The 26,476-nt window shown below is 41.0% G+C and overlaps 1 protein-coding gene across 1 annotated transcript in view; it reads right to left on the reverse strand.

Annotated features, from left to right (window-relative positions):
* Positions 1–6,083: 6,083 nt before the first annotated feature.
* Positions 6,084–26,476, reverse strand: part of kcnb1 (potassium voltage-gated channel, Shab-related subfamily, member 1) — a 40,095-nt gene continuing 19,702 nt past the window's right edge. The window contains exon 2 of the mRNA XM_073852431.1: positions 6,084–8,767. Within this exon, the coding sequence (XP_073708532.1) occupies positions 6,839–8,767 (1,929 nt within the window). The 3' untranslated portion in view covers positions 6,084–6,838. The remainder of the gene's footprint in view (positions 8,768–26,476) is intronic.

Consider the following 26,476-nt stretch of genomic DNA (forward strand, 5'->3'; position numbering starts at 1 on the left):
ATTTTGACACATTTTTGGCTCTTTTTCCTATACAAGACAAGGAATTGGCTTTTTGTCACATACAGAACAAGTTACAGCTTCAGAGGTACGACATGCATTAAACAACAGAACACACATACAGAAACAACGGCATAGAAAGTCAACAGGTAGAAAGATTACAAAACAAACAGCCTTTAGACCTACAAACAACATTGTAGAAGATTAAGGGGAAGGGAGGGATTGTAAACAGTGCTCTCTTTTTTTTTAATTCCCTGGAAATTCTAAATGGATGTTTACGGTAATTTTTTTAAATCATGAAATACTTCCTAAATGTCATACTTCTAGTTACCACTGTTATTGTACAATCTCATAAGAAAACAAGAAAAATCTGATAAATCTTATTTGTGCTTTCTCGTTGAAATTAAATACATAAATCATGACCAACCCTCTCATTAATAATAAACTGAATTAGAAGTCAATCTGACGCTTATCTAATACATATTACTGTAAACCAAAAATAACTAAAAGTCACAATTCATTTTCAAACAGCATCCATGTTGATGCTAAAAGCATCATCAGGTCATCACAGTTTGACACATCTGTGAGTAAAATGTAATACCAGTTAATTTGAATGAATTGCAACCTGCACTGTCGTGTGGGTGGGTATTTTAGACAAACACCTTTAATGCCATCAGACCATCGTATAAGACACTGACATTGGACTCAAATTACTGATTGTCATCACTGTTTGTAGACTGGTGTCAAAAAATATCCCCAAAATAATCACGCATATACAATTCGCTCTAATCTTCGTAAATGCTCTATGCACACTGCACTGCAAGTTTTCCTGCGGGACTTTACAGAATGACATCTGCAGAACATATATCAGCAATAACACAACATATGCTAATCTCTGACATAGCTGATTGAGCAATTAACATGACTATATGGGGGTGAATCTCAAAAAAAAGTGTCAAAAACATGTCTGGGTTGTATTTCAATAGAAAAAAGTGGAAAATTATATTACAGATTACATAAAGAAAATGAAAGCAAGAGCTAGTAAGATTTTTTGGACTCTAATATTTCTCCCTGATTTTCACTTCCCGGAATGTATTATATTCAATCTATTTTTTAGTCTAATTTCATATTTTTAGTATCCAGTTTTTGTTTTTATTTTTTGTATATATATGTCCAGGTCAAAAGAAATTTACAAAAGTGATGTTATGTCCATAGAAAGCACATTAAATGTAAGTAAAGTGTCTAATTTTAAGGTTTGTAATAAGTAAAATGTCAAAATTTGGTTGAAATAATGTTACATTGTCATTCAATGTAACAATATTTATGTAAAAATTTAAACAACATGCTTATTCTGACTTGTACATATTAAAATATATAAAAGAGTACAGGGGCATATTAAATTTTATTGTGTTTTAAATAAGTAAAAATTGTTACTGACAAATGGGCAAAACCTAGAATAGAGCAAATTTACAACTAATAGGTATTTGGGGTGAAAGTAATTCATCTTTTAATATGTCATAAATTGATTTTTGTTGTAGATATGCCTGACAAGATTTGCTCAGAAAAAAAAAAATGCAATAAAATTAAACTTTTTAATATTTATTTTGGAAAAACATCAGTTTAAAGCAGTATTACACTTATTGTATTTTATGCTTAAACCCTTTTTTGTCTTTGACCCATATATATATATATATATATATATATATATATATATACAGTCAGGTCCATATGTATTTGGACACTGACACAATTTTTATTATTTTAGCTGTTGACCAAAATTCAAAAATTACAAAATTCAAGTTACAGTTATACAATGAATATGGGCTTAAAGTGCACACTCTGAGCTTTAATTGTTAGGGCAGTCTCATCAAATTGGTAGAAAGTTAAGGAATTACAGCTCTTTAATATGTACCTCCCCCCTTTTTTAAGGGACCATAAGTGATTGGACAGTTGACTCAAAAGCTGTTTCATGGACAGTTGTGGGCTATTCCTTCATTTTTTCTACATCAATTAACCAGGTAAAAGATTTGGAGTTGATTCTAAGTGTGCCATTTGTATTTGGAAGCTGTTGCTCTGAACCCATCATGCAGTCAAAGGAGCTCTGCATGCAAGTAAAACAGACAATTGTTAGGCTTCAAAAACAAAAGAAATGCATCAGAGAGATAGCAGGAACATTAGGAGTGGCCAAATCAACAGTTTGGTGAATTCTGAGAAGAAAAAGAACACACTGGTGAGCTCAGCAACATAAAAAGGATGTTCACAAAAGACGACAGTATGGTGGATGATTGGATGATCCTCTCCATGGTAATAAAACATTTTACAACATCCAGCCAAGTGAAGAATACTCTCCAGGAGGTAGGCGTGTCACTGTCAAAGTCTACAATCAAGAGAAGACTTCACCAGAGCAAAATAGAGAAGGTTTACCACAAGGTGCAAACAAGACCAGATTAGACTTTGTCAAAAAAACATTTAAAAAAGCCAGACCACTTCTGGAAAAGCATTTTTTGGACTGCTGAAATTAAAATCAATGTGTACCAGAATGACGGGAAGAAAAAAGTATGGAGAAGCCTACAACATCATCTGTGAACATGGTGGAGCAGTGTAATGGCATGAGCATGGCTTCCAGTGGCTTCCAGTGGCACTGGGTTACCGGTGTTTAGTGATGTGACAGAAGACAGAAGCAGCCGGAAGAATTCTGAAGTGTATAGGGATATACTGTCTGCCCAGATTCAGTTAAATGGAGCAAAGTTGTTTGGGCGGCTCTTCATAGTACAAATGGACGATGACCTAAAACATACAGCAAAAGCAACCCAGGAGTTTTTAAAGGTAAAAAAGTGGAATATTCTGCAATGGCCAAGTCAATCTTCTGATTTCAAATTGATTGAACATGCATTTCACTTACTGAAGACAAAACTAAAGGCAGAAAGACCCACAAACCAACAACAACTGAAGTCAGCTGCAGTAAAGGCCTGGCAAAGCACCACAAAGGAAGAAACCCAGTCTATGGTGCTGTCCATGAGTTCCAGATTTAAGACAGTCATTGCCTGCAAAGGATTCTCAACAAAATATTAAAAATGAAAAAAAAATTTTTATGATTATATTTATTTGTCCAATTACTTATTGGGGGGGGGGGGGGGGGGGGTCTGTGTATAAAAATGGTTGTAATTCCTTAGCATTTTATGTTTTATTTTTGTTCAACTCCTTGAATTAAAGCTTAAAGTCTGCACTTCAATTTCATCTTGATTGTATCATTTTTAAAACTATTCTAGTGGCATACAGAGCAGAAATTATGAAAAGTGTGTCAGTGTCCAAATATATATGGACCTGATTGTGTATATATATATATATATATGTATATGTGTGTGTAAAAAAAATAGTGATGGGCAACGATTAATCGTGATTAATCGCATCCAAAATATAAGTTTTTATGTACGTGTGTACTGTGTACATTTATTATGTATATATAAATACACACACGTGCATGTATATATTTAAGAAAATATGTTATGTTTTTAAATTAAATATATTTTTATATAATATATTAATGTAAATATATACATGTAAATGTTTTCAAAATACATACTGTGTGTGTGTGTGTGTCTTTATATATACATATTAAAAATACACAGTACACACACATATTATATAAACAAAAACTTTTATTTTGGATGTGATTAATGGTGATTAAACACGATTAATCATTGCCCAACACATTTTTTTTTTCTTTCATTTTGGGGTGAAAATGTGATTAAAAACATTTTAAAAATCATTAAATTATTATTAGATAATTCGATTTTTGGATGAAATTTGTCAGACATTTCTTTGTGAGATTCACCCATGGATAAGTATAAAAAAACCAGGGTTGACACTGACCTCAGGGCACAGCCTAACACAGATACAGGAAAGAGAGTTTTGAATGGCTTTAGTAAAGTCACATTTTAGCGCTAATGTTCTCTCCATACGAATCTACAGAATGAATAGGGCATTAAATGTGAACCATACACCCGACAGATCATGGATATTATGTAATATAATATCCACATAAAAGACTACAAGTGGAGCAAGGGACCTCAGCACTCAAAAAGCAGCTTCCTCTCCCACCATTACAGTAAGCAGTACACATGGTTGCATTCATAACTTATTCTTTATTGGGGGGAGAGGGAAGATCCCTCTCACTTGCAGATTTTTTTTTTTCCATCTTCCTCCCAAACACACCTCCTCTCGCCGCTCTCTGGCAGAAAATTGGTATTCCGTTCACACCTCGGTTCAACTCAGCTAAAATCGTTCAGACAAGGATAGAAGCATACACACACTCACAAGTCTCGAGAGAGGCCTAGTCCCCCCCCCCCCCCCTCCATCATCTTCACGCTCCCCAGATAACACATGCACACACATACATATTCTAAGAGACGAGCACATTCTGACAATGTGACTTTTAGTGGTGGTATTTGTTGACACAGATGCAATTGAGTGTATGTTTTTGATCTAATTTAGCCCTCGCTATCCCGGTTTTCAAATTGGATATGAGCGCTAGCAGGGAGGGCTTGTGGTCACCATGGAAACTGGATGTAGTCGTCTTCAGGACATTTTCTACATACCTGTGAATACATGCTGGATGGACTTTGTGTTAGCATTTGGTTTCAGAATGGTGATGTTGGCGATAAGGATCTAATCTTTTAAGGATATTAAGTTTGTGCAGCGTGAAAGGTTGTATCAAATTTGGAGGTAAACATGGCCATGCAGTATGTACTGTATTACAGACCTCTCTATCAAAAAGGATAAATGTTTAGTGGATTAACCATTGATCATCTTGGTCACGCAGTGTATGTTGAGCCTGAATAACAATTGAGGACACAAATGGTCCTTTAAAACCTTTTATTAAATCAAATATTTTAAAATAAACATTCTCCCTGGCAATGCAAAAGTATGAGACCGTCTCCCTCACTTCATCTAGAAAATACTTTAGAAATATATACTTCCTCTTATATTATGTTTGAGACAGCATCTACTGCTACGAAACTGGTAATTTAAATGGAAATGTTGATTTGACCTGAAGTTTCTGTCTTGGTCAGATTTATTCTAGCCTTCCATCATTTACCAAGATCTGGTAAGAACAGGCGAGGTATGTGTTGTCCATTCGTTCTCATTGTTACTTCTTGTTTTGGGCTGCCAATATGCATGTGCTACGTGATTTTTTTACATAATTAAAATAAAAAAGCAGTCATAAACATGGGCTTTTTGCAAGACAATATTACACATGTAAGCACAGTGTGAAGCGAACCTTTAGTAAATGTCTTAAATAACAACAACTTTTGAATTTTAAAGGGATAGTAACATAAGAAAGAAAATTCTGTCCTCATTTGGTCACCCTCTTGAATCTGTATGCATTTCTTTATTCTGAAGAACACAAAAGATTATATTTTGAAGAATATTTGGGTCAAAACAACATTAGACCCTACTGGCTGTACAAAAAAATTCAAAATATCCTATTTTGTGTTATATAGAAGAAATACAGCACGCAGGAATTAAATGGGACACAGAATATTCATTTATTGGTGAACTATCCCTTTAAACTCACCCAAAAATGAAAATTCTGTCATTAATTACTCACCCTCATATCGTTCCAAAATTTATTAAGTTATGAGAAACTTGTGAATGTGCATTGACTGATACAAAACAGAAGAAAGTTGTTTTCGTGTTTTCTTTGTGCACAAAAATGATTCTCGTAGCGTTTTAAAATTACAGATGAACCACCAATGTCACAAGGACTATTATATTGATGTCCTTACTACCTTTCAGGCCCTTGAATGGGGTAGTTGCAGGGTCAGAAAGCTCTTGGATTTAATCAAAAAATATCTTAATTTGTGTTCCAAAGAAGAACAAAGATCTTACAGATTTGGAACAACATGAAGTGTGAGTAAATAATGACAGAATTTAAATTTTTGGGCGAACTATCACTAAAGATGACACACAAGTAAATGAGGGGAGGTAAATTTAAACAGATTTTGGTCTCTTCCAATGGAACAATTGACGGTTTGTTCTTATACCGATGGAACAATTGACGGTTTGTTCTTATACTGGTGAATATGACACAAGAAATATGTGAGACAGACTAGTACAGATAATCTTCATGTCTATATAAAAATAAATTAATCAAGTAGAATCACACACCATGTGGAGAGTGAGCTTGTGTGCAGGAATGTTAATTATTTTATACGTGCACATTATCATACCATCAGCCCTCCCTATTTCAAAGGCGTTTGCACACAAACACTCATACTGTATGCAGACCCATAACTGCAGTTAAGTAAGGCCAGTTTATTAGGGGACAGGGGAAGGGTGCACTAGTAAACAGGGTATAACATGTCCCTAATGCTAATCTTTAAGGTGGGCTCTGGACAGTGACTAGCTGAAGTGGGCAGTGACGGACTGTCCCCCTTGATTTACCGTACACATCTGCGCTTAAATGTCTGGTAAGTTTTCAGCCTCAAGCTAAATAAGCTTTAGCATACATTCTGTTCTTTTCACAAATAACCATAGAGCCAGATCCACTCTGGCTTTATCTTACCCCTGCGACGCATCAATGCAGGCTTGTTTACAGAAGAGGAAAAAGGACAAGAGGTGTAGGCAGTGGTACATCCTCAAGATCCTGTTCCTTAATGATGTAACATGACCACTGTTTTCCAGTGAACTCTCCCGCATAATGTCACCAGGGTAGGTCCCTTGGTCAGATGCCTGTAAAATGATTCTCCAATGTACATTAGTCTCTGCTTTCTACAAAGTCCTTGACTGAACTTGGCCTTTTTTCCCTTCTTGGAGTCCAGCTCACGACCCTGAGGCCTCAGAGGCCCTTATCAAATGCGTTGGAATGTCCCCTGTCCCCTTTAGGCCTTCGTGAGTTCTCTGAAGCCACATGGTTCTCATGACCAACGGTTGGGCTACTTCCCAGTGGGAAAAGGCAGTTCTGACCTAGCAGCCTTTGGGCAGCTTCCAAGTGGTTGGTGGCCCCCTGGTAACCACCGAGCCGAGGCTTGGAGCACAGGCCACCCAGTAGGCGCTCCGATGGGCCACCTTCGCGCAAGTGCTCCTCGTCATCTGTGTCTGCATCGATGTACTTGCTGATGGACGCGTCATGAAAAGTGAAGACTGCTGGGGTGAGTCCCTTCCTCTCGGGTGTCTTAGGTGGAGTCCTGCTGCTGGCAGTTGTGTAGACTGACACCTCAGGGCTTAGGATGGAGTAGTCAGAAAGAATAGAGCTGTCAGACAGAGGACCACCTGATGGGCTGGCCTCCCCACAGTTGCGATGATTCACCCTAACCGAATGGATTTTCTGAGAGTTTCCAAGAAGTCCTGGTTGCCGTGAACCCTCGCTGTTCAGAGGTTTAGCACCAGAACATGGTGGTGTGAGCATAGTCTCGTGCTCCAAGGTGGTCTGTAGGCTTGGGTTAGCACTGACCCGGCCAGATAGGCCAGAACCAGGGCTGTGGGAGAACCGAGAGCTCTCAAGGAGGGATAGACCTCCTGCCGGACTGTAGGGGAATCTTGGGTTCTCTTGGAATTCTGTTGCGCAGCTGATATAACTGTCAATGCTTGAAAGACTTTTCATGTCTACCACCCCTTCGCGACCCCCAGTCAGTGGGTCACCTTCTTGACTTGGCAAGGCTCCCAGCTCAATCTCATCCCTTCTATGGCCTGCTCGGGATGAACTTCTGTCTTTGGTGTTTAGGTTGGGTTGTGACTGAGTCTTTGCCATCTGGTTGTACATCTCTTCTAGTTTCTGTGCGTTAAGCCTCTGTGGACTAGAAGCTCTTGCCTGGCTAGGAGAACCTTGGTCTGGGTTGAAGGAACGATTAGAACTGGTCTCTGAGGTTGCTCGCTTGGATGACCATTTCCATCGACTGGGTGAGAGATGGTTGTCCTGGGTTCTCTCACCCTTGTCCATGACCACCACATCCAGCAGCTCAGTACCACGGGAGAACGCCTCTCTGACATTCATGGAGACTATGCTGCCATTGCGTTTGGCTCGCTCTAGAGCCTCACGTCTCTTTATAGCCTTCTCTTGGCGTTTCTGCTCCTTGTAGAATTCAGAGAAGTTGTTGACAATGATGGGAATGGGTAGGGCGATAACTAACACTCCTGCTATGCAGCAGAGACCACCAACGATCTTACCCAGAAGTGTCTTAGGGTAAATGTCCCCATATCCAACAGTGGTCATGGTAATAGTGGCCCACCAGAAGGAAGCAGGGATGCTTTTGAACTTGGTGTCATCCTCATCCTTCTCCGCAAAGAAAACGAGACTTGAAAAGATCATGATCCCCATTGCTAAGAAGAGGATAAGCAGGCCCAGCTCATTGTAACTCCGTCGTAGCGTAAAGCCCAGTGACTGCAACCCAGTGGAGTGACGTGCCAATTTGAGGATGCGCAAAATCCGCATGATTCGAAAGATTTGCACCACCCGCCGTACATTCTGAAATTGCAGCACGCTCTTATTAGACTCTGTCAGGAATATGGTGACATAATACGGTAGGATAGCCAGCAAGTCGATGACATTGAGGGGACCTTTAAAGAATTTCCATTTGTTTGGTGAGGAAAGGAAGCGAAGAAGATATTCCATGGTGAACCAAGCGATGCACACCGCCTCCACATGGGCCAGCTGGGGATTATCAGTTGTCTGACCAAACTCGTCTGTGTCTTGCAGCTCTGGGAGGGTGTTAAGAGACAAAGCGATAGTGGAGAGCACGATGAAGAGAATAGAAATGATGGCCAAGATCTGAAAGACAAAAAAGCAAACCAAAAATCCACCATTAAATATTGACATTTGTATCTCATGACCTCTTACATATTAGTAAACATTGGATACACCAGAGTAGTGATGGTTTGAAAGATCATTCATACTTTCTGAAATTATTCTCTACTAACTGTAAGTGAAATCCAACTTTGGTGCTGATGAAATGCATGGTGGCATTGAATACAAAGATTCCAATAAGGAGTTTCTTCTTAATTTACACTATAGGTGCATAGTCAGGATTAATTAAAGTGAGGCCAACAGAGAATGAGCTTGAAAAAGTGGTGAGTAAGGTCTAGGTAAATCATAGCATCTGACAATGAGTTTTTCTTTGACTGTGAGCAAGAGATTATACCACTGTTTGCAAAAAACCTTGTAGAAATATGCTTTGCACCAGAAAACTTGGTTAGACAGCCCTGTACAAAAGAAGTAGTCAACTACATTGTCAGCCAAATCATCTACGTTAAATGTAAAACTTTATACTCACTGCTGAATAGTGAATGTCAAAACATTGCACAATAATGGGTTTACCTGTGTCGTTAGGTCAAGAAAGTAGTATAAAGTAATGAATGAGTAATACTGAGAGGGCTGATGGTTGTTGAGAAATACAGAAATGTTGTGGAACACGCAATAACCAGTAAAACCAGAAGACAAATGCTTCTTATAAATTCCCAAAAAGTCTAATTATTGTGACAGAAAACGACACTAAAACTTCTAAAATCACTTGCTAATAAATACAACCAGCAACTAAACTTTAAATTGGGTATTTAATGTTCTTTAGAGAGTGAGACAACCATGACCACTTGTGTAAGGTCTCACAACCAAAATATCAGATTAGATCTGTACTGCTGTCTAAAGATGGAAAAGCTCCCTGTGGAACTTTCCAGAATGGAAAAAACTGTAAAGCTAAAAACTCTGAAAAAGATCCGTAAAGCTCTGAACCTCCCACAGAACCACATAAAGTCCATTACAACAAAGTGTCAAAAATGTGCACAATCCTAACACTACTAAGCCAACTAAGAGGCTTTCGTACTAAATAACTCAAAAAGAAAGACGATTGTCAGAGAAATGAACAAGACCCGAAAAGTGGCTGAGTTGCGAAGCTCTTTGGCTGAGATAAGAGAAACTAGGATAAAGAAACTTTTCATAGATTCTTTGGGGGAGTGAAAAGAAGGAGGCCACTTCTGGTAAAGCCTGAAGCAATTCAGTTCAATTACAGTTGACATGTTCTCTTTTTTAGATAAAGCATGGTGGTGGTAATATGATTCAGTTGTGAGTCCGTTTTGGGGTTTTAAAATGAAAAAAAAAATTTGTCGATAGGTTGAGGTATGCATATATTTAGTCTCATATTATTTGCAAAAGGGAAATCCTTCTATTTTAGCCTCCTAATCTTCTTTTGTCAGTATTATCAAATGACTCGCCTTAACATGAATAGTATGGAAAATCATTTGTGACTCATTGCATTTGTAGGTGTTTCTCTGTGTGTATTAATGTGTCTAAGAAGAGATGATACCCTGCAGTCACGTGAGTCATAAGGGTAAGTTGGAAACTGTAATAAGATTAAAAACAGCCTATAACCTATAAACAGCAAAGATTAGTCTTTTATTTTTATGCTTGCCAGAGCTTCAACAGCATTATTTACTCACCGGTATCAGCAACCACAATCTCTAAGTCACACTGGAGCTCCCATCCCCCTTCAGTTTCAACCTCACTGTCTGATAAAAGCTGATAATATTGGCTTGTCATGTCGTTAGTATGCATTCTAGCATACATACTAGAGATATACGATTTTCTATTAGTCCAATGTGGTTTGCAGTGTAGTTCTGGTCATTAAAACTCCTCTATAAAAGATGAACAATTAGAGAACAACAAGAGAATCCCCTTAAGAGAAATGACAAATGAGAGGTCTTTAATATCTCAAGTTTTTCTCCAACAGAGCAACAATATTAAATCTTGTGAAAAAGACTTTAATAATCTCATTCATTTTCTTTAGATTTCAGACATTGTCATATTTTTGCAGTCAAAAGTCATTATGTTTAGTTTCAACTCAATTCTTCTTAAATATTTCCAAGCCAAATGGAGACAAATTTATACCTGAATTAAAGAAACACAACTGGCAAGTCCATTACATCTCCTAAAATATGAAAGAGCAACCTCTGAGCAACAACAATTTACCACAGCTCTGAGTGATTCTGAACCCTGAAGGTAAGAAATCCTTTATAGGTCATATTCTTGGCCTTTTACGCCAAACATGTGTGCGCACATGTGCGTTACAAAGCATCTTTAATGTTAAAAAGTGAAAAGGGCAACTAAAAAAAGACAGTCCACGGTGGCAATGAATGTTAAATCGGGAATACATTTTCAAAGGGTTCAGCACAAATTCTCAGTGCGTAATCAATTGAGCCATTGACCAAGTGATAATCTGTAAACAATGTCTGTACACACTGAAGCTGAGGAAGGAATAACAGGGTCAACTCCCTGTGTAGAGATGGGTAGTGATGCACCAGGAGAAATCCCGGCATCTTTGCGTCATCTCAGGTGTGCGGCTTATTATCACATCCAGTGGGGTGCTCCTATGGGCATGTACAAATTATGTTCTCCTGAGACACAAAACAAATATACTCATATGCATATAAACACACACACACGCACACACGCACACACGCACACACACACACACACACACACACATAAGTGTCTAAATGCTCCAAAAGCTGTTGTACACAGCAGGGCATGCCATAAAAGACAATTAAACTGCATGCAATTCCATAGGAACAAAAATTACAAATGAGATCTCTGTCTCCCTAAAAGCCTCCCATGTGACCCTCTAAAACAAAACCAGTCACAATGGCAATTTTTTAATGAATAAGGTTTCCATTAATGTAGGCCTATGGTTTATTAGTTTAGGACAATATTTGGCCGAGATACAACTATTTCAAAATCTGGAATCTAAATTTTCAGAAATGCACATTACTAAACAAAAAATTAAAATAGTGTTGGAAATTTCTAAAATATCTTAATGAACATGATCTTTACTTAATATCCTAATGATTTTTGGCATAAAAGAAAAAGGAATCATTTTGTATTTTTGGCTATTGCTACAAATATACCCGTGCTACCTAAGACTGGTTTTGTGGTCCAGGGTCACATATATATAAAACTGGCATGTTTACACACGCAGTACTGCATCTAATACGATTGCACTTTTGAGCGATTCTTTTCGTAAAAGTTCGGTCATTTCCGTGACAACCGCATTCTACGGTCTTTGATCGGTGATTTACCGCCATTACCTCGTCTGAGGCGCTAGAAAATCCAGGAAACAGGTACGTGTTTTGATTTATTCACAATTGTTTTATAATGTCTATCTACACCTTAGTTTCTTCCATAAGCTAATAAAACTCTGGACAGTATAGCTACACCAAACTATTACTGTTAGCATTCATGTTATCGTTTGCGTCAGAACGTCGCAATCTTACATACGTTCTCAATGACGCCACACGCCCAAAAACCATCGCGGTGAAAAGTGAAAACCGATAACAACTCACGCAATTTACACTGTTCTCACACCAGACGTTCATTTTCTCAAGCAGTGCCAGTAGCATTTATGTATATCAGACAAGAAGGAAGAGTGCCGTTTTCCCGGGTATAAACACGAATGCAAACGTGATATTGATTTTTATACAACTCAAGAACAGTAAGTTAATAAGTGACTAACATTTTAGACAGTATTGTCTGTTTTTGCTCTATATGGCCAACTTAACTGGCTTCAAATAAAGCCACAACAGAGGTATTAGCATCTTCTATGGCAAGCTGTTTTAGCCTAAAATATATTCAGCGTTACTTGTCGTAATTGCATTTTTACAAGTAACAATTCAATTAGAGAGCTTTATTATTAAAATTTTCCTAGTAACAATTATAATTATAGAGCTCTCTAATTCAATTATTACTAGTAACAATTCCAATTAGAGAGCTCTACAGATTCATTTTTACTAGTCATATGTCTCCATTGACTTCCATTCATTTTTAATTACAGAGCAATTCAATTATTACTAGTAATAATTCGAATTAGAGAGCTCTACAACTAAATTCTTACTATTAATAATTCCAATTACAGAGCTCTTTAATTCAGCTTTTACTAGTAACAATTCTGATTAGAGAGCTCTGTAAAAAACAAATTAAAGATATGTTTAATTGCAGAGCTCTGTAATTGAATTAAAAAGCTCTATAATTCAGGTCTTACTAGTAACAATTTATTTATTTCTCTAAATGCAATTCTTACTAGTAAAAACTGAATTAGAGAGCTCTCTAAATAGAATTCTTACTAGTAAAAATGATTTAGAGAGCTCTCTAATTGGAATTGTTACTAGTAATTATTCAATTTTATACTACAGGGCCGTTGAATCCTTGAATCTGATTGGCTGACGAACGTTCTAGAGGTGTGCATTATATTCAGGGAAACGCACGGCGAACGTAGTTCCAGGCAGCTTTAGACCGCAGTGCATGTCTATATCACTTCGCCATACGATTTCAGTTATTTCAAAGGTCCTTACAGCCCAAAACAGCAAAATAACTAAAACCCACAATGACACTGGCCAAACTAATAAATACAGTAAACATCAGGATAAAAACGACAGATTATTTCCATGTTTTTTTCCACAATATATTACGTTTTATTATGTACGAGCACAAACTCTATTTCTCTCGCCCTCTTCTCACTCACCTCACAGACGCACACACATAACATTACAGTTTGCACTCGCGTTAGCATTCGCTAATGTTGTTAGCGCTGCTCTTACGATTAACAACTTAAAAACGACATGACAGCTCTCACACGCGAGGTAACAACGGCGTGGTCTTGAAGAAAATGAACTTAAAGTTTAACTGTTAGTAGAGACGATGCTGCCAGTCACCCTTGAGAGACACAGACGTGAGAGAGGTAAAGTCATACACTTAGTTTCTCTCCCTCACTCTTTCCGTCTGTCTGCTTGTCTGTCGGTCTGTCTAAACTTCATTATTAACGGCATTATTTTGCTATTAACAGCCCAAGCGTCGTTACTAGTTCTAAAATGACGTTTTGGAACTAGCAACGAAGCTGTTGAATGAGCTGCGTAAAAAATTAATCCTACTCACAATAGCGTTTTAAGGATAAAAACGGGACGAATGTCTTGAAATATATCATTTGATCGATGTCTTGAGGTGTGGTAACTGTAGTATAAGCGGAATAATTGACTTCGGGCCGTAGAATTCTACGAAAATAATGCACACCCGAGGTGGAACGGCCACTCCGCTTCGCGTTGTGACCGCATCACCACCTCGGGTGTGCATTATTTTCTAAGAATTCTACGGCCCGTCGTCAATTATTCCTTACGTAAAGCTCTCTAATTGAAATTTCTTACTAGTAAAAATTCTGCTGTAGAGCTCTGTAATTAAAAATAAACGGAAGTCAATGAAGACATATGACTAGTAAAAAATCATTTGTAGAGCTCTCTAATTGGAATTGTTACTAGTAAGAATTGAATTAGAAAGCTCTGTAATTGGAATTTTTTACTAGTAATAATTGAATTAGAGAGCTCTCTAATTGGCATTGTTACTAGCAGGAATTGAATTATAGAGCTCTCTAACTGAATTGTTACTAGGAAAAATGCAATTACGACGAGTAAAGCAGAATATATTTTAGGCTATAATGGCTTGCCATAGATCTACAAGAAACACAGGTGTTTGGTTCCTGAGTGATTAGTTGAGAATTCGGTATTCGGCCCAGCGAAAGATCCATTCACAAAATCATCAGTTAGTTGCTTCCTTCTTGAATGAATAAGTCCTTTTGAACAAATCTAATGATTCAATGAATTATTATAACCTGCTGGCATTTTTAGTGACTTATATTTATAGCAAGAGCCAAAAATACATTGTATGGGTCAAAATGATCCATTTTTCTTTTATGACAAAAATCATTAGGTTATTAAGTAAATATCATGTTCCATGAAGGTATTTTGTAGATTTGATACTGTAAATATATCAAAACTTATTTTTTTATTAGTAATATGCATTGCTAATAACTTGATTTGGACAGCTTTAAAGGTGATTTTCTCAATAATTAGATTTTTTTTGCACTGTCAGATTCCAGATTTTCAAATAGCTTGGTATGTTTCTCTTGTAAACATACCAAACCATCAATGGAAAGCATTTTTCAGATGATGTATAAATCTTTTTTTTTTTTTTTTTAAAGGACCATTATGACTGGTTTTGTGGTCCAGGATCACAATACGTCTGTGGGTACTCTAGGTACAATAAAAATATTTTTGTTCCTCTTTACTTACTTGACAATGTAGAGCCATTAATGATAAAAACTCAGCATACTCATTTCTCATTACCTGTTATTTAATACCATTTGTAAATATATAAGCCTGCATAACCCACTCGTTGTGCAGATGTTTCTGTGACTCTTCCATGAAAACGTACTCGGTTACTAACGTAACCTCGGTTCTCTCTAGAGAGGGAACGAGTACTGCGTAAGAAGTATCTTACGCTAGGGGAAAATCCTTTTCTGCGAGATATTGAAGCCAAAAATTATCCTTAATTTTGAAATAATGTAAAGCGCGTTGCAGCAGCATACAGACATAGGCGAAACAGCTTGCGCGCCTATTGGCTGCTCTGCGGCAACTGCAGCAGCCTATTAGAGCGAGGCCTGACGCGACGCCAGATCCAATGGGGGCATTTCGCGCCCTTTGCGTCGCTTCGCGCCCTTTTCGTAGCTTCCCGCCTAAAAGGGCGTGGTCTAGACCTATAAATATCGCTCATAGGCAGCTATTATCTGGTTTTTCATCATCAAAGCAACCAGAGCGTGCGCATGCACGGCAAGATACGCAGTACTCGTTCCCTCTCTAGAGAGAACCGAGGTTACGTTAGTAACCGAGTACGTTCTCTTACAAGAGGGAACGAGTACTGCGTAAGAAGTATCTTACGCTAGGGGACCCAGTGTAAAACGCCGTGCATCGTGAGATCTGACACCAAAGACCCAAGGGCGAAAGCCCGGGGTTCATACAGTTCATAATCACCTATGGAACTCACAGGGAGTCCGGGGAAGAGGGAGGGGCAATGCCGCACTCTTCCACATAGTGCAGCGTCACTCAGACGCTAAGTAAACGTACATACAGGGCGGGGTTACGGCCTGAGCTGACGTAAAAATAAGGGTCTTCACACAGTTTGCTCAGACACATCTTGTGCTATCACTTTCACTGTCGACCCTAGAGCTGTGCTCAGTAGACGCAGCATTCCGAGCTGATAACATCAGGTCAGACAACACTGAACATCTAGACTGACAGCAATCTGGCCTGTAAGGCGGGAACCTCCAGGTTGTAAAACCTTATAAATGTAGACGGAGAGGCCCAGCCCGCCGCCGTACAAATATCTTGCAAGGCAATCCCACTCGACCACGCCCACGATGAGGCCACGCCCCTCGTGGAATGTGCTCTGACACCTAGCGGGCACTGCATGCCCTTGGAAGCATATGCCAACGCAATAGCATCAACTATCCATCTGGATAAGCTCTGTTTCGACGCGGCCAGTCCCTTGGGACGCCCGTAAAACGAAACAAAAAGCTGCTCTGTCTGTCTAAAAGCAGACGAGCGAGACACGTAAGCTCGTAATGCCCTGACTGGGCATAGGAGGCTCGCGTCCGTTTCCTCATCATTGACCGGTAGGGCTGACAGCGCGATGACCTGTGCCCTAAACGGTGTGTTGAGTGATTTTGGAACGTAACCATGTTTGTGTTTGAGTATGACTTTAGAGTCATTAGGTCCAAATTCCATGCACGTCGCGCTCACAGAGAGTGCGTGCAAATCCCCTATGCGCTTCACTGAAGCGAGAGCCAGCAGAAACACGGTCTTAAGAGACAGGTATTTCAAATCAATAGTCTGCAGAGGCTCGAATGGTCCACCTTTCATGGCCTCTAGTACCACAGAAAGGTCCCATACGGGGACTGTGGGAGGTCTGGGGGGATTTAGTCTTCTAGCTCCCCTCAGGAAGCGAATAACTAAATCGTTCCTTCCTATTGACTGACCTAGCGTTGTGCTCGAGAACGCTGTTATGGCCGCCACATAGACTTTGAGCGTGGACGGGGTTCTGCCCTTGTCCAGCAGCTCTTGTAGAGAGGAAAGCACCTCCATCACACCACAGTTAGTGGGTGACGAGCCGCGAGCTGCGCACCAGCCCGAAAACACTGACCATTTTGAGGAATAGAGCCGTCTCGTAGACGGGGCTCTAGCCTGCGTGATCGTGTTTAATACTCCTTTAGGGAGTTCATCATATATTCGCTGGTGGCCCAGACATGAAGGGACCACAGCTCTGGGTGAGGATGCCAAATCGAGCCGCTGGCCTGAGAGAGAAGGACTCTCCTCACTGGTATCGGCCACGGGACAGTGCTCGTCAGCTGCATCAGCGCTGGGAACCAGGGCTGGTTTTCCCAAAACGGCGTTATCAGCAGTATTGAACATCCTTTTTCGCTGACCCTCTCTATCACCTGAGGTAGGAGAGAGACGGGGGGAAAAGCATAGAGATGACGGCGGGGCCGTTCGTGGGCCAGCGCGTCTCTGCTTTTTGAGCAAAATTCCAGACAGTGAGCGTTGTTCGGAGACGCAAACAGGTCTACTTCCGCTCTGCCGAATTTCTTCCACAGTAGTTGTACTGTCTGTGGGTGTAGAGACCATTCGCCTGCTGGAACATTGTTCCTGGACAGTCTGTCTGGCCCTATGTTTAGAAGCCCCGGCACATGCGCTGCTTTCAGCGAGCGCAGGTTGCGCTGAGCCCATACCAGGCGGCGTTCTGCAAGTCTGTATAGGTTTTTGGACCTGAGACCGCCCTGGCGATTTATATAGGAAACCACTGACATGTTGTCCGAGCGGACTAATACATGGTTTCCTTTTATTTGGGGACAGAAGCGCATCAGCGCGTTCTGTACTGCCAACATTTCGAGGCAGTTGATATGCAGGAGCTTTTCCCGTTCTGACCACTGGCCAAAAGACGGTCTACCCTCGAGCAGAGCCCCCCATCCCGAGGTGGACGCGTCCGTAGACACCACTTTTATTCTCGAGGAAGTCCCCAGGCTTACACCTAACTGGTACCAGTCGATTGCTCTCCACGGATTCAGGGCTGTGACACATTACTGATTGACCGTGATACGAAGCCGACCGGGCGCCCACGCTTGACGCGGGACGCGCGCTTTCAGCCAGAACTGCAGTGGGCGCATACATAGCAGACCCAGCTGCAGAACTGATGACGCTGAGGCCATGAGACCAGCATTTTCTGAAATTTTTTGAGCGGGACAGACGCGCCGCAGCGGAACGAGCCCGCTGTGCGCTGAATGTCTGCTGCGCGCTGTGGTGACAGCCGCGCTATCATTGACAGCGAGTCCAATTCTGTGCCCAGGAAGGAAGTTTTCTGACTGGGAGATAGTGAGCTCTTCGCCCAATTGACTCTGAGACCCAAATTCTCGAGGTGATCGAGTAACATGGTCGTATGCTGTACAAGCACTGAGCGAGACTGCGCTAGAATCAGCCAATCGTCCAAATAGTTCAGTATGCGCACGCCTTTCAGTCTGAGAGGAACGAGCGCTGAGTCCATGCACTTCGTAATGTACGGGGTGCCTGGGACAAACCGAACGGCAGGACTGTGTACTGATATGCCTGGCCCTCGAAGGCGAGTCTCAAAGATCGCCTGTGACGTGACGCTATCTGTATTTGAAAATACGCGTCTTTCAGATCCACTGACACGAACCAGTCTCCTTGGCGAACTTGCGCGAGGATTTTTCTGGTCGTGAGCATCCTGAACCGACGCTTCACCAACGCTTTGTTCAGTTGCCTTAGATCTAATATGGGTCTGTGACCCCCGTCTTTTTTCGGTACCAGGAAATATCTGCTGTACAGCCTCCCTTCGCTTTGAGCTTGAGAAAGGGGCTCTATGACCCCTTTGCTCAATAGTTTCGCCACTTCGGCTCGAAGCAGGTGTGCTGCTTCTGTCTGCATTGTGGTCTCGACGCGCGCTGTATAGCGGCGCGGACGTCGGTGAAACTGTAGCGAATAGCCTCCTTTTATAATGTCCAGCACCCATTTCGAGACCCCTGGAAGCTTTTCCAATGCGTTTGCATGAATAGCTAGAGGCTGAATACGAAGCGCGCTCCGTTCTTTCATTAACGGAGTGGTTTCGGTATGCTGTGGCACCAGAGACGTGCTCGTGACATTCGGGGCGTGGGGCACGCTGATAGCGGGAACTATTATGTCTGTGTGTGTATGTGGTTGTGTGGCAACAGGCACATTTAACACACTGCAAACACCGTTCGCCTGCATACACGTTAGTTTCGTTTGTACAGAAACCTTTTGACGTGCATAATGTGATGTCTGTGGGCACTGTGAAGCGCAATCGATCTGAGCCGATTTTATGTTCGCAGGGTCTGTATGACAGGTTGTGCTTGTGTGTAGAAATGAGCACTGGAGGAGTGGGCATTTTTGACTACACGTGAAACACCATCGGCCGTGGCCGGGACTCCAGAAAATACACTCTATTGGGGGTTTATCTGGGTAGCCGTGAAAACAACCTTTGTGTGCAGGCAAGCGGGCGACAGAACCGGCTTGTTGGCTGCAACAAACACTGGAACAGTCACATTTAACACACTCCAAACATCGTTCGCTTGCATGGAGCGAATGCACGCTGATTTCATGCAAAACGTGCTCGTGATATTTGAGGCATGGGGCACGCTGATAGCGGGAACTATTATGTCTGTGTGTGGATGTGGCTGTGGGGCAGCGGGCACATTTAACACACTCCAAACAACGTTCGCCTGCGTAGAGCGAATGCACTTTTGGTTTCGTTTTCACAGAAACCGTTTGACGTGCATAATGTGGTGTCTGTGGCCACTGTGAAGCGGGCATATTTACCACGTGTGAAGCGCAATCGATCTGAGTCGATTTTATGTGCGCTGTGCTTGTGTGTAGAGATGAGCACTGCTAGTGGGCATTCTTACACGTGAAACACCATCGGCCGTGGCCGGTTGTGAAGCGCAATCGATCTGTGTCGATTTTAAGTGCGCTGTGCTTGTGTGTAGAGATGAGCACTGCAGTGGGCATTCTTACACGTGAAACACCATCGGCCGTGGCCGGTTGTGAAGCGCAATCGATCTGTGTCGATTTTATGTGCGCTGTGCTTGTGTGTAACGTTAGAGATGAGCACTGGTTAGTGGGCATTCTTACGACACATGAAACACCATCGGCCGTGGCCGGGACACCAGACAATACACTTTATTGGGGGTTTATCTGTGTAGCCGTGGGAACGACTTTTGTGTGCAGGCAAACGGGCGACGGAGCCGGTTTGTTGGCTGCAGAAAACACTGGAACAGTCACATTTCCTGGAACTGGACGAGCGAATAACTTTGGTGGGGGTCCGGCAACAGCGGGACTCGTACACCGTCGTTTTCCCAGTTGTGCTAGGACGATTTCGGAGGCTCAGGTTTCAACTCAATCCTGGGCCGCGGGCCGCGTCTGGCGGGGCGGCGGCCAGACGAGAAAAACGTCAGAAAGAGTTAACCACGGGTGCCTCTCAGCAACGGTGAGAGACCATGTTACGCAGCGCTGACGCGGCTAGGCGGCGGCGAAAGCGCGGCGAAGCAGGTTTGACGTCTGACGGCAAGCTTTAGAGGGGAGGGCCGACTTAGCACGCCGTCCAGCGGAGGGCAGACATAAGTGGGCTGCTATCGCCTCTTCTGAGCAGCATGCGCGTTCCTGCTTTGGCGGGAAACGGAAATCAGAATCAGAAACCTCTTCCTCCTTCATGGCCCCCCTCGTCAGCGGCGTCGATGGAAGCGGTGGCAGACAGCGGCCGCTTTACGTCCGGAACAGAGGCTGACGAGGTCGATGAAGCAGGCGGGCGAACCGGCGAGCTTTGTCGGCTGGGGGAAGTGTCCGGGGCCCGCTGGGCACGGCGCTTTTTACGGCGCTACACCGCGGCGGGCGGGGGAGCAGTCTCAGTGAAGAAGGCAAGGCAAGTCCTCAGAGTCACCATTGGCATCTGCACGAGCCGTATGAAGGCATCTTTAAAAAGACGCTTTGCTCTTTTTAGAGAAACAGTGTGTATCGCAGCGGCGACACACACTGTAGATTATAAAGGATATAGGCGCCGGAAAGCGCAGCAGGAATGCACGGAAGGCGGCGTGGCCAGCAGCTTCAGTGGCTCGTCCCGCTGAGATGCTTGCAGTCAAACGGCGGCTTCTTATCCGGCTCCAGCGATGCGTGTGCTTCGCTTGAAGGATGAAAAATCAGATAATAGCTGCCTATGAGCGATATTTATAGGTCTAGACCACGCCCTTTTAGGCGGGAAGCTACGAAAAGGGCGCGAAGCGACGCAAAGGGCGCGAAATGCCCCCATTGGATCTGGCGTCGCGTCAGGCCTCGCTCTAATAGGCTGCTGCAGTTGCCGCAGAGCAGCCAATAGGCGCGCAAGCTGTTTCGCCTATGTCTGTATGCTGCTGCAACGCGCTTTACATTATTTCAAAATTAAGGATAATTTTTGGCTTCAATATCTCGCAGAAAAGGATTTTCCCCTAGCGTAAGATACTTCTTACGCAGTACTCGTTCCCTCTTGTAAGAGAACTCCTTTGACCTTGACCACTGACATTCAACCGCTGCTGCAGCATTGTCATGGCAACCTTCGTCAAGCTCAGTAGGAGGCAGTCACATGAAGAGGTTTGTTTGAAAAGTGTAGAAGTCTCTGTCCCTCTTATCATCAGCATCAACACCATGCTAGACTGGTTGCTACATACAAACACACAGTGGTTTGAAGTAGAAGGGAAATGACAGCTGCCAGTCCTGGGGCCTCATTTATAAAACTTTCTTACGCACTGATTTGATCTTAGAGTGTTCGTAGGATCAAATCCACGTCAAAGTACAGATTTATAAAAACCGTCTTTGACGTGGAAAAGTACTTATCTCCACGTCAGATTCCAGCTTGGCGTACGACCGTTTCCTTGTGGTAATGCCTGGTATTGCAGATAGTTCAGCCTCACTATAATTTGATTTCTTGCGCTCCTTTTTACTTGCCATTGTCCCAGAGTTTTTGCTTTAGGAATGAGCTCATTTAATATGTTAATTAATGAAGCAGGGGCGTTTCGACGGCGGAACATTCAGCTGCACACAATTCCACGATCATTTGTGATTTATAACCGAATCACTGGCGTACGCATGGATTTCGTGGTACGTTCGTTTTCTCTGAATCGCTCTTACGATCAAATCAGAAAAGTTCTTAGATAAAATCAAGGATGGTTTCTACGCAAGTCTTTATAAATGAGGCCCCTGGGTACATTTGTAAGTCTTTATTTTAAGGTTATGGGCTGTGCTGTTTCTTTCCTTCTTTTTTTGTTTGAACTTGTACTACTCGATTTGCCAGAGTATGTGCAATAAATGTTAGGCCACGGCTATAATAACAATATATCCCATTGATGTCAATTTTTGATTTTGAGTGTATGGCATTTGTCACTATCTAAGCAAAACCCTAAGCCTAAGTACTTGTATGTAACTCCCCTTGCACCGTTTCTGCCCTAACTTAACCCCGTTCATGCCAAAAGCTATAACGATAACTATAAATACAACGATAACTATATTTGCATCCACACCAATAAACGGTAACTTGTCTTTTTTGTTGCATATACACTTCAATCAGTAGATGTCCTCAGCACGCACGTTTCAAGCGCAGTGAATCTAGCGTAAACTATCTAATCTCTAACATAGTCAATGTAGTGCAATAAAAACAATATGGACTCTTTTCTACTGCAACTTCAAAGAAGGCAAGACATTGTTGTACAAACTAACACTGATTTCCTGAGGTAATTTTATGTTTTATGTCACTCTGTTTGCTGTGCAGTGTTTGTTTGCTTCTATACAATGTCGCCTGCTATTTCAAATGTGCATGCCCTTTAAATTTGAATGTCTTTGAATATATTTGAAGTCTAATTAGCTGTCAGTATTTTAACGTTCATCAGCTCTAAAACAAATCATTCTAAAAGTGATCCCAACAATGTCATTCCCCTGTATCATTATCTTTAATTTCGTGGTGTGAACTCTGTTATTCTCTTAATTTTGAAACGATTTTTAGAACATTATCTTATAGTTATATCTTAAAGTTATAGTTATCGTCATCTTTCTTGGTGTGAACGGGGCTTGACCAAAGACTATAGAAATACATGCGCATTGGCTGGTCTAGCCTGAAAAATAAGCTTTTAAAACACTATTTGAGCATAAGAAACAACATTCATGGGGTAGTTCATTTCAGATTTTGTTGCTGAAATGAAATATGTAATTTAATTGTGAGTTCAGCAAACCGTTTTGAGATTTTTTTAAGATTCCCTCATTCATTTGGATAGTACTTGATCTTGTATGAGCTGCCCAGAGGCGTTGCAAATATAGCCACCAGTTAACAGACTTTCCTTAAAAGGGACTTTGCCTTAACCCAACCAACTTTTTTTTAGAAGTCTTAGTTTTGGAAGCACTTTTTTCCCATAGGGATTTCATTTTACCCATAGGGATTTAAAAAGGAGCTTTCATTTAAACGTTATAAGCCACAAACCAAACCAACCAGCTGAGAGGTGAATTGTAATATTACAAAGATTTATTTAAAGCAAAAAAAAAAAAGTTTTTTAAATATCTGACAAAAAGACTAAAGTACAAGGCTGTGTACTTAAAGGTATAGAACACCCAAAAAGTGTCATTTCAAACCCATGAGACCTTTTCATCTTCGCAATGCAAATTAAGATATTTTTAATGAAATCTGAGAGAATTCTGACCCTACACAGCAACACAACTACCATGTTCAAGGCCAAAAAAGGTAGTAAGGACATCCATAAAATAGTCCATGTGACATCAGTGGTTCAACTGTACTTTTATGAAGCTACAAGAATACTTTTTCTGCACAGAAAACAAAAATAACTACTTTATTCAACAATTTCTTCTCTTCCCTGTCAGTCTTTATTTCTGTAATAAATCACCTGAATCAAATTGAGTTGGGCTAGCATGCAACCCATTAGAAACACCCTAGCAATTAGATTGTGCTTTTGCAACCACCTAAAACAACCTAGTATCATAACTAGGAGTTCTGCTTCTATTTTGTTATATTCCTTCATTATCATTTATGTGAATGTGAGCAATCATTTAAAAAATGCAACAAAGTGAGAATCCAGACAGACCCAGGCTTGCCGTTGTTGCGGGTTGATGTAAGGGGAGTGGGGAGAGATGAGCTTTTGATAGTGTTGCTGAACACGCCTTCACGTCCCTCTGAAAGTGACACTGTCACCATGGTTACCAGAGGAGACCATGTCTTCTACATTTTCCACCAAATGATGGCATGACAAAGCACTCAAACATGCTCACATTTTTATGAATATCATGCAAAACGTTGTTATTTTAAAATCCTGTTTGGTTTTAAGTACTGCCCTTGAAGAATTGTCCTCGTCCTCTGTTTGTCTTTGGAACAGCTCTGACCTGAGCTGGAAGACAAGGTTCGGCTGTATCTGTGAAGCCCTTGAGATACATAGGCAACAGCTGTGTCCTCGTGTGTGCACACGCACACACATACAGAAACAGCTAGATGACCTGAATGACTGGTCCTTGGCAGAGCCCTATTTTTTTCGTTCATTATTCATTTGTCTGCAATGAGAGGGAAAATCCAGTCGCCGAGTCTATATATAAACCTGCCCAGCCCCTGACATAGTTATTAATAGCTCCAGTCGGGCAGCTTTGGGATCCTACAGGAGTGCACTCTTAGAATACACACAAACACACACACACACACAAGCGAAGGCGATCCAGTGGACAGCATGTGGGAATATTTCATGCTTCAACTTTATGCTTTAAATATTATATTTTATTGAAGACAATTAGAAAAAAAAACTAAATTTCAGCATTTTCTGCTTGTGCAAAAGTAATTTCCACAATGCCAATATGTTGTAGGCAGTTTCCAAGTTGTTGCTAAGGTGTTCCAAGTGGCTTTTTATGTGTTGCTATGCAGTTTCCAGAACGTTCTGGTGGCTGCAAGGTGGCTGTTTACTGACTCACACATTTTCAGATCATTTTCAGATCACTACATTTGACTCTTTTTTTTTTGCATTGTGGGGCTATGAGAAATTTTTGTCTATTGTAACATGCACAAGGTCAAAATCCTAATGGTGCATGCACACAAAAAGCGAATTTAATTATTCACGCAAGTAGATTACGTACAAAGTCAATGCAAAGACCTATTTTACAAGGTGGCTAAATTGTGCTGAATTGTACGTATTTTACAAGTTACCCAATTCGTATGAATGACCTGTTCCTATCCCCAGCCCAAACACACCCGCAAAAGAGGTCTCACATTTAAAAAGGAACCAAACTGGACAACTGGTCAATCAGTTCTTCGCTGATTGGCTTGTACAAAATTGTAGAAAGTGAGATTGTACGTTTTTGTATGAATTAGCCACCTCATGAAATATGAACAATTTGTCAGATATTGTTGGTGAAAAATCTGAGAAATTCACATGATGCGTTGTTGTATTTTACAAGTTCCCCAAATCGTCACGTCTAGACAAATTGTACAAAATCGTACGAGTGAGGTGGTATCAATTTGTAAAATACGTATGAATTGGTCGTGAGATAGCATTGGCCAAAAAATGTAAACTCTAGCAGAAAATTAGCAAGATGCGCTGGGTGAATTTGTGCTATTTTACAAGGTGGCTAGTTTTTGCTAAATCGTATGTATTTTATGAGTTTCCCAATTCATATTAATTTGTACGAATGACCTACCCCTAACCCGCCCTCTAAACTTACCTGTCACTGAGGTCTAGACAAAATGTACAAAATTATACGAGTGAGGTCGTAAGAATTTGTACAAGTTAGCCATCTCGTAAAACACATGCAAATTGTTTGTGAGATAATGTTGGTGAAAATTTTTTAAAAATTTAGTGGAAAATTCACATGACACGTGGTCATGCAAGCCAATCACCGAAGAACTGATTTGACATATCCGGTTTGGTTCCTTTTTCAATGTGAGGCTATGAGATATTTTTTTGTATTTTAACATGCGCGCCAAAATCAAAGTTAATTATTCGCCCGAGTAGATTACATAAAAAAATCAATGCAAAGACGCAAATTTACCAAAAATACCATCATTGGGTCTAGACAAATCATGCAAAATCATACGAGTGAGTTCATACGAATTAGCCACCTTGTAAAATATGTATGATTTGTTTGGGAGATTTGCGAAAAATTTCAAATTCAATGGAAAATTTGCATGCCGCATTGTCATGCAAGACAATCAGCGAAGAACGTATTGACATCCTGTTTGGTTCCTTTCTCAATGGGAGGCTATAAGATATTTGTATCTATTTTAACATGCGCAAGGTCAAGGTTTGCACTGTCTGCCGTGAACAGTGTTGGGGAAAGTTACTTTTAAAAGTAATGCATTACAATATTGAGTTACTCCTTAAAAAAGTAACTAATTACGTTACTTAGTTACTTTTTATGGAAAGTAATGCCTTATGTTACTTTTGTGTTACTTTTTAAATCTGGGCAGGGCTTGCTTGTTTGTTTTTAATATAAAAAGTTCTATTTTTGGCGAATGTAAAAGCATTTTTACACCAAAAGCTTTAGGCTTAGAGAAAAGTAAATTCACGTCTGTGCAGTGGAC

Source organism: Garra rufa, chromosome 12, assembly GCF_049309525.1.
Source record: "Garra rufa chromosome 12, GarRuf1.0, whole genome shotgun sequence".
Classification (NCBI taxonomy): Eukaryota; Metazoa; Chordata; class Actinopteri; order Cypriniformes; family Cyprinidae; genus Garra; species Garra rufa.